The 9,564-nt window shown below is 41.4% G+C and overlaps 1 protein-coding gene across 2 annotated transcripts; it reads left to right on the top strand.

The window, feature by feature from the left end:
* Window positions 1-1,343: 1,343 nt before the first annotated feature.
* LOC128761103 (phosphatidylinositol 5-phosphate 4-kinase type-2 gamma-like) lies at window positions 1,344-8,948 on the top strand. Of its 2 annotated transcripts, none has more exons than XM_053869024.1 (10): window positions 1,344-1,723; window positions 1,812-1,909; window positions 3,279-3,375; window positions 3,649-3,798; window positions 4,182-4,328; window positions 5,235-5,273; window positions 7,008-7,121; window positions 7,190-7,439; window positions 7,513-7,616; window positions 7,744-8,948. In XM_053869024.1, exons 1-10 carry the CDS (start codon window positions 1,577-1,579, stop codon window positions 7,822-7,824), a joined length of 1,227 nt encoding a protein of 408 aa, XP_053724999.1. In that variant the 5' UTR covers window positions 1,344-1,576; the 3' UTR covers window positions 7,825-8,948. The 2 variants fall into 2 exon arrangements, with proteins under 2 accessions (XP_053724999.1, XP_053725001.1); XM_053869026.1 differs by having other exon boundaries at window positions 1,602-1,727.
* Window positions 8,949-9,564: the final 616 nt, after the last annotated feature.

Genomic DNA, 9,564 nt, shown 5'->3' with positions numbered 1-9,564 from the left:
ATATTCTTATTTATATCTACACACATATATATATATATATATATATATATTAATCCGTAGCCATATTTAAAACTATTGTATAATGGTTCTGTATCTACATTTATGTTGTTTGACTTCAATCAAGGTAATATGTAACTACGGTTGTGTAAAAGCACATTGTTATTTTATTGCAGCATTGCTATGATTTATGAACGCTGTGTGAGCAATCATTTCGACTATAAATGTTCCATTTTAAGATACTTTCTACACAGGTGAAAATAAAAGTAAATACTTCAATGTCATGGTAAAATGAACGCACAAATCACTACTTGTCGTTTGTAATCTTTATGATGGCATTAAATTACCTTCAATAAACTTGTCTTACATGGTTGTGGCAACAACTTTAGGCGGTTCTGTGACAACTTTACTTTAAGGGTAAGAAAAGAATATTGCTGCCACAATGATGTACATTATACTACAAACCAGGGCTGGGAAGAAAAAAAAAACAACGTGGCATTTTTGTCTGTTGGTAGTCCACCCTGATTTTGATGTGCCGAAAGAATTTCTGTGTATCGAGTTTAAATTAATCTCAGCTGTAGCCATCATAAACAAAATATTTCCACTGTGAAGGATCACGACAGTAAAGCCATCTACAGCTTGTACTCCCATGTCTCTTTCTACCGCTTCATCTTCACCCTTCAGCAGTCTGAAAGGGCAGAGACAGGGTCCAGCTCAGTGACAGATTCCACTGGACCTGCGCTGTCAATAAAAACCTCAGAGTTCCAAGGACCGCTGGAGTGAAAATGGACTGCGCCGGCAGCATAGGATTGGTTAAGTTCATACTTTACTACCATCAAGTTGAAATCATCCATGCATCATCATCATCATTGATGCTTGGGGAATGAGGAGAAATGTCTCTTAAGGATAAACATCTGTAAAAGTTATGTAATGCACTATGGGGACGTCATAATATAGAAATTAAATGAGTGAATTTACCCCCATCCCAATCTTTGGGTCACGCTGAAAATCCTTCGGATTTGCAGTATGCTTTCATTTCTAACCATAGCCTTTTGAAATAGTGATATCAAAAGGGAATATTTCATTTTATTTGAATTCTTTTTATCTTTTTTACCCAAATATATTGTTCCATCAGGTGCTTGACAACATGTCACCAAGGACAACAAAATTAAGCCTGTGGACCTCAAGTTGGATGCTGGTTTAACACAGGTTTTTGTTGTAAGCAGAGAATGTTGAGTCTATTTTGAGTGTCTTTATTCTCTTATACTCTTCATTCGCACCTTAACTCAGACAGATAGTGAAAGGAAACTTGTTTGTAAATGTCGCGGTACTCACAGATTGTGACCCAGTTTGACTTTTCGCGTTTAACAATTTGATAATCCAATTTCTCGAGCTTCACATGATCTTTATTAGTCAACAATCCTGCTGAGCGCAGCTCGGTTGCGCGCTTTACGCAGAAGGCGCAGACACGTTCGGAGCGGGAGGTGTTGCTCTGCTGCAGCAGCGGACCTTTCTCACTTTCACACGCACTGATCTGCTCTCATGAAACAGTGAGTAGACCCCCCCAGGAAGGAAAGCCATGTCTTCTGCTGGGGCAACCATCCCGGTCCGCTCCCGGACGCACAAGAGGAAAACCAAGAAGAAACACTTTGTGCACCAGAAGGTTGAGGTGTTCCGAGCCAGCGAGCCGGTGGTCAGCGTCCTCATCTGGGGGGTCAATCACTCGGTGGGTATGTGAGATGCTCGGTGTCCATGGACAATGATGTCCGCGTGTGTCCAAATGAACGGTGCGTTGTTGTTGTTGTTGTGATCAGATCAACGACCTGTGTCAGCTGCCGGTGCCTGTAATGCTGCTGCCCGACGACTTCCGAGCCAGCACCAAGATCAAAGTCAACAACCATCTCTTCAACAAGTACCTCGACCTCGATACTCAAACTACCGCTCTCACGTCTCTGCTTTTGCTAGTTTATACTGTGCACTGGGGAAAAAGGAAGTCGGTTAAAAGTTTGTGTCATGAACTTTCTATATAGCCCAAGTTCTGAAAACGGAGTGGCTTTCAATAATCCTCTAATCCATCCAAGAATGCAGGTCATGTCAAGACTTAGCAGGAGAACAATCAAATACCCCTCTGTGGTTGGCAAGTTTTGTTTTTAACCTTTTATTAAGTTGAAGCTGTGCACAAGGAAAATGGCAATAATAGTATATGATCATTTTCTAGTGGTATACCATCGGACACGTAGCTGTTAAATTTGTTTTATGTCCATATAATCATCAGATGTCTTCAACTGTCAACAGTTTTATTTGTGTGAATAGTACATTTGAGCTTTACATGTCTGTTTTGGCATGTGATTTATCTGAACACGGTTGAGTATTTGAGCTTGTCAAGATCAATTGTATATCTCTGATAATAATCTTGGGCTACATAACTATCGTTGTAAGTTTAAATTAATTTTGTTGGCCTAGATATTCAGATTTTGTCCCCAACACAAATCCTGCAAGAAATTGTAAGCCCGGTTTTTAGCAGTATCAAAAAATCCGATGCTACTGAACGCACCATCCGCGAGCGTCCGAGAAACCCGGTTCAGTGCTTCACCGAGTGAGACAAATGGATAAAAGCAACGAAAGCAGCTACACTGAGACAAATTTAACAGTGATAACAGCGTTTCGTGTGAAAGAATACACATTCTTCTTTTTTCACCTGGTCAGCTCAAACGGGTAGCACAAGTACCCTACTCTACGGCGGCCTGAAGTGGACAAAAAGTATGGTTCACTCAACCGGGATTCGTGAGAAAATATAGATATTATAGACAGATTTTGACCTCAGCAGCCATTTTTTTATAAACCTTTTTTTAGTCTGTTATAATTAAGGATGCAGCATTATTGTCTGACTGGCTTCACATCATAAGAGCCAACTATTATTATTTATATCTACACACACACACACACACACACACACACACACACACACACACACACACACACACACACACACACACATATATATATATATCCGTATCCATATTAACTATTAATAACTATTGTATAATGGTTCTGATCTCCATTTATGTTCATAAATAAGGTAATAATAAGGTAATATGTAAGTACAGTTGTATAAAAGCACATTGTTTTTTATTGCGGTTTTGCTATGATGTAATTTAATAATTTAATTTAATAAATCTCTTTACCAGCTCTATATGAAACTAATAGATATTTATTTGTGCATGTAAGTTTGTAACGCATCAGTTATCCACAGTACCTAATGAATCCGTTCTACCTCTCAGGGAGAATCTTCCTGGACAGTTTAAGTTTAAAGAATATTGTCCACAAGTCTTCAGGAACCTGAGAGAACGCTTTGGCATAGAAGACCAGGATTACCGGGTAAAAACTCTGTCATGATTGCCATGTTGGTGCATTTGTATGTCTCTGAAGATCCAGCTCACAACATCTTTATCACAATGTGCAGAAGATTCTGACAGCTCTGTTGACTAAATGCTGGTGAGAAACTGCTGTTTTCAGGTTCAGTTGTAGAGCTTCAGACTCTGTTGCAGATTTGCATGACTTTGATTCTGTGGGGGAAAGTGTTTTGCATTTTAAAAGGGAACACAAATGAGGTGATGTATTGTGCCGCTGATGACTCACATACATCTGCAGGTGTCTCTGGCTCAGAGTCCACCACTCAGAGCTGAGGAGGGTCACTGTGTGGGACTGCTGCTGACCTCGTATGACCACACTCTGGTGCTGAAAGAAATCTCCAGCGAGGAAGTGGAAGAAATGCACAACATACTGTCTGAGTATCACCAGGTGGGGAGGAGCTAGGTGTCCCTTCTGTTGCCGCCTCATGACTGACACTTGTCTTTCTCAGTCATCTGTAACTATATGCCATAGACTGCATATATTGAGGCTGAGATTCAAGTTCTGCATCCCACATAACTGGAGGTAGAGTTTGGTCCTGAATCATGGATTGCTGGTGATGATTGTGTCAGTTATTTAAAACAGTATATGGTCCTTTTTGGAGTATTTATTCAGTTGGCAGGGAACAGTATGAACGAGTGACGGACAACCTGTCTGTGATGTTGACAGTTGTCAGCAGGGAGCATTCAAGCAGCCATCAGCAGACTCACTGAAGCACAGTGTCGAGCAGCGCCGATGTTCCTCCTCATTTTGTCGCCGTTCTTCTCTTGCAGCACATTGTCACCTGTCACGGCAGAACGCTGCTGCCTCAGTTCCTGGCCATGTACAGAGTCACAGTGGAGAGCGAGGACACCTACCTGCTGGTGATGAGGAACATGTTCAGTCACAGACTGGGCGTCCACCGGAAGTACGATCTGAAGGTAGCGGCAGGTCCAGCTGGCTCGTTCCAACATTGACCTCTTTGATTTGGGCTTTGCTTATTCAAAAATGCTGGACTACAAAACAAAGAGAGCGCAAACATTAAGGTAGGAACATGTTCATTAAACTAGAAAAGCACCCAGAGAGTGCAAAACTCTACCCAAAGAGCTTACACCAAACTGATCCACAGCGATACTGGCGAAACCCGGGACCTTTAGATCTTCTATCTAACGCTCTAACTGAACTGTTTTGGCAGAATCAAAGTCCTTTCCTAAAATTGACTTGTGCCCTGTTCCAGTTCATGCACATTAAATCCATCCATGTTTTTTTCCAAGTTATTTTGAAAACAGACAAACCAAATCAAACATCACCTCCTCGGCGGGGGTAGCGATTAAATGCTAAAAACTACATTATTATCTTGAACTTTATGTTCCTAAAACGACCCAATCTTCAGTCATAGTTATGCATCAGCTTCATTTTTCCTTTGAATATATGAAGATATGTTTTAACTTCAGATTCAGACAACATGATTGTATTGGAGTCGTGTGCAATGTCAGCTTTCTGATGCTTGTATTCATATGACTGAAAACATGTTCACATCAAGTTTTTCTATGGGATGTAAACATTGACTATGAGTGTTGTTTCTGGTTCTTGAAATTGTGACCTATCTTCTCAACCTATCCTCACTCCCATGGAGTTATATATTGATGTTGGGAAAGTTGGCTTTTATGTCCTGTACTGACACCAAAGGCATTAAGACACTGTCTTCACAGAGTCACCATGACTGAGACACACAATTGAAACAGCTTAATGCGTCACTGTGCATTGCCGAAGGTTACTACCCGTGTCAGTATAAGACACAAAAGTCCACATCCCAACATCATGTTTTGATCTTCTTCCTCTGGCAGGGTTCTCTGGTTTCCCGCGAAGCGAGCTGTAAGGAGAAGGTAAGCTTAGCCCCACATTTAATTTGACTTTCAAGGCAGAGTGGAGACACGGCAGCTTGAAATGATTTAATTTCCAAGTACAAAATACTTACCTGGCCGTCAGACTATTGAATTTGTGATCAGCCTTTGTTATTTTATTTTATTTTATTTTATTTTATTTTGTTGACAGCACTTTCCTAGTTGGTGGCATCCCCACTGACTATGACAATACATTTGATTCTGATCCTGATTTAATATCACAGCCAGTAATAGTGTGAATTTGAACAGCTTTATTGGCCTCTCGGTGGTAGCAGATCGCCCAACCCTTCCTTCTACATTAACAATTGAAAAAAACAACAACCTGAAAATCACCTTTCTTGTGAGCCTCTTCACTTTCGCCATGTACTAACTCAAAGGAGTGAAAGCCCAGCATAGCTCTGTATAGTGCTGCATTTAGTAAGCTACATGTAAAGCAGAGTGGAGGTGCACATTCGCACTGCATGCCGCACGTGTTCAGCTGTATTTCAGGCCGACATCAATGCTTCTGTCTAGACGCATGAAAGTCTCCCCACTGTTTCATGTGAACTGACAGAATGAGGATCAGAGCGAGCCATGTTTATGCTCCTGCTATGAGCCTAATGTGACTTCAGTCTTGCTGACGTTCGTCACGTCACTGAACAACAGAAACCTCATGACGATCTCTCTGGCGGCGCTTTTGTTTCTGTGACCCAGATATCAAGAGGTGCAAGACTAAAGATCCATGATGCCAAGCCCTGTCGCATCCATAATATAAACACCAAGTCTGACATCCCGGCGGAAACGCTGTTGTCGCTGAGCTTGTTTAAATGACAAATGAGTGGGAATCAGTTATTCTGAGTCAAGTTTTAATGACGATGGATGGGAAGCTGAGTCTGGTGTCAACCCTCCTGGTGGAAGAGTTGTCAGACTCAAGAGGGTGTTTAGTCATTTGATATGTAAACAAATAGGTCTACATAATTGAAGCAGTAGAGCATGAAAGTAAACCTCAAGAATGAAGACTAGATTTTTATTTGGATTGATGAAGTCAATTATGGAGTCAGAAAATATGTTTTTAGCTCCACATCAATCGACTGATGTAACTTAGTGTTGATGAGACGATTGTACAAACATTTAAACTAGCAAAACATAGCTGGAAAAGCATGGCAATGTGCATGTTTGCATTGAAATTAGAGGCATGAACTCTAACATGCGTGACAGCTCATGCATGAAAATGCATGCTCTGTTCCTGGCTCTTAAGTTAAGCTAGTTGATCTGTCAACACGATCGCTGTATACAGAGAACAATGTCACGGTCTGAAACGGCTCCTCACTACCTGTCAGCTCTGCCTGGTCTTCTTCTACTGAGAGCTGAAGGACTGAAGAGCTCCCTGGCGCCACCCCTCATCACAGTTGTGCATTACTCGATTATCATTCGACCAACTCTCCGCTGCATGTAGACTGGGAGAACGTGACGGAATCGGACTTGGCGGCTTCATCAAGCTATTGCTTCACTCGGGCTATGCTCTGCATGTAACCCTAGTGTTGGGTCCTCTGTCTTTAAGATACTGACCCTAAAGATTTGTCTTAGTACAATAGGCGCCCTGCAACGGACTGTGCCGGGTTCCTCTCACACCATGGAGAACAGGAGTAAGAAGAAGGAAATAAATGTTGAGGTTGAAAGACTTCCAAAGAGGAAGTCAGGGACATGAGCTAGGTGCGAATTAGTCTGTGTTTCCAGGTGAAGGAACTTCCAACCTTCAAGGATGTAGACTTCAAGAATAACATGCAGAAAGTCCACGTGAGCGACGAGGAGAAAGAGAGATTCATGGATCATCTCAGCAGAGACCTCGAGGTAAATCAAGTCACAGAAACAAATGTCTATCATATGCGTTTTGGTCAAGAGTTTTTTTCTCGTTGCAGTTTTTAGTTCGCATGCGGATAATGGATTACAGTCTGCTGCTGGGCATCCACGATGTGGATCGAGCTGAGAGGGAGGAGGAAGAGGAGGAGGTTGAGTCATCTTGTGATGAAGAAGAGGAGGATGAAGGCAGCCCGCCTCTTGGCTCTACTTCACCAGAGGGCATAGCTGGCTACATGAACTCTTTCAAACCCATGGGTCCGGGGGAGTTCGACCCGTACGTGGACATGTACGCTGTTCAGAGTGCTGTAGGTGAGACGGGTGGCAAGCGCGAGCGCTTCGTGTCAGCCGGATAGCTCCTGAAATCGAAAGTGTCATCAAACAGGGGCGCCGCGGAGAGAAGTGTATTTCATGGGTCTGATCGATGTGCTGACGCAATACGACGCCAAGAAGAAAGCGGCTCACGCTGCCAAAGCTGTCAAACATGGGGTGAGAGATAAGACTCCGGATTCATTAGCGTTGCTACATTTCACTCCCAATGTTTGTCACCATGAATGATTTATTATCTTTCATAACTCTGCTTTAGATATTGCTGCGTTTGTTTGTGTTTTTGCAGACGGGAGCAGAGATCTCCACGGTGCACCCGGAGCAGTACGCCAAACGCTTCAAGGAGTTCATCGCCAGCATATTTGCTTAGATGCTGGCCAATAGCAAGGTGTAGCCAAAGAACCAGACTCGCAATGGCCATGAATCGAATTCAAAAGACATGTTGGTGTCGCCCATTTAACACAAGACAGCAATGACTTGTGTTCAAGATTCATGAATGTTGCTTTGGTACTGTGGGAAATACACAGGTAGCAGCAGACAAACTCTTCTCCTTCCGCACATAATTTCCATATTAGGGTGACTTGAGTTGAACTGAACGTTTCTTGGTGCTCCATTCTATCATTCTAGATCAAATATTATGACCGTTTTTCACTATTTATGTGAGGACCTGTCATTACCATAACCCTTTCCCCAGCCTCTCACCCTTAACTTAACCACCCAAAACACATGGCTAACTGAACTAGACTGAAACCCAATTATAATGAACTACTTTTACTGATGTTTTAACCCTCCAAACCTTGTGAGGACAGGCCAAAGGTCCTCACAAGAAGGTGGCTTGTAAAGACTTGGCATAACACGCCCACACACAAACACCCACACACGTTTGTCACGCTATCTTTGTAACTCTTTCCCATCCAAACAAATGGCTGACCTTAACCAGGACCAAAACTTAAATCCAACTATTTAGATGTTTTAACCCACAAAATCAGTTTGAGTTTTGAGTTTTGAAACAAACAAAAATAACATGCTTTTCTTGTTTTTGTGGATAATAATATTCTTGTTTTTCCATCAGGATCTTTACTGGTGATGTTTTGTCATCATTTATATGAATCAAGCATTTTGAACTATGCACTGTCTTATCATTAGGCTTAGCTGGTCAAACTCTTAATAATTCAGACATGGACTTTTATCTGGAAACTGTTTTCAATGCTAAATCAACTACAACTACATGAACTGAAACCGTTTTTTTCATCAAATATTTTGATTCTCTTTTTTTAAGCCCCAAAGTATATACCATCAAAGTTGCATCTTTTTAAAAACTGTAGTATTTCAACTCTTTGAAATGTATATTTTCCTTCATGAAATGAATTTCATGAAGGAAAATCTAGCTTGGTCCTGTAAGAGCTTACGATTTGAAAGAGTTCACCTGCATTGGGATAAAACCAGAAGCATGATCTTCAGATGTTGAAGTGATTCAAATGGAATAAAAGCGTAAACATGTTTAAATATGGACTCTGCAGCTTCATCTACTACAATACTGCAGTTTTTATTTTCCCCTGGTCTGTGTTGACTGAGCTGCACAGGCTTGCGTCATCAGAAAACTCACCACGCTTGATCAAAGAGAGTTTCCATCCATCCTTGTCTCACATCACTGTTGTGGCATTTCCACTTCATGTGATGGATCAGCGACCAGACCATCCTCAATATACATCAAACAGTCATCAGAACGCAACATATTACCCCTCACCCCCAGTACTGCCGCAGTGTGAAAGAAACTTCATCAATTATTCGACTATTAATTAGATCCGCGTCATAACTGAGTTGAGAAGCAAGATAGCATAAATGAACGAATGAACGAATGAATCTACATAGGGCACTACTGCATGAAGCTTCATCTGCCCATCATGACTCAAAATAATAAGATCCTAAACTTTACAGACAACAACGCTGACAAAAAAAAATTCTGATCTAAAATGGGAGTCTGAGAACATGAATTATTGGCTTCCTTTGAATATATATATATATATATATATATATATATAATAAAACTGTTTGCCCAGCTCTCCATTGTTAAGTTTCAAAAAGAAGGGTGATTTGTGGTTGCAGAGGG

Source organism: Synchiropus splendidus, chromosome 6 (genome assembly GCF_027744825.2).
Source record: "Synchiropus splendidus isolate RoL2022-P1 chromosome 6, RoL_Sspl_1.0, whole genome shotgun sequence".
Taxonomy (NCBI): Eukaryota; Metazoa; Chordata; class Actinopteri; order Syngnathiformes; family Callionymidae; genus Synchiropus; species Synchiropus splendidus.
Note: the sequence above shows the minus strand (reverse complement) of the source record. Positions and strands in the feature narration are given on the sequence as shown.

Coding starts and splice junctions, on each gene's coding strand:
- LOC128761103 (XM_053869024.1), top strand. CDS start 1,577: ATGTCTTCTGCTGGGGCAACCATCCCGGTCCGCTCCCGGACGCACAAG. Junction 3,799..4,181: donor TACTGTCTGAGTATCACCAG/GTGGGGAGGAGC, acceptor CTTCTCTTGCAG/CACATTGTCACCTGTCACGG. Junction 5,274..7,007: donor AAGCGAGCTGTAAGGAGAAG/GTAAGCTTAGCC, acceptor CTGTGTTTCCAG/GTGAAGGAACTTCCAACCTT.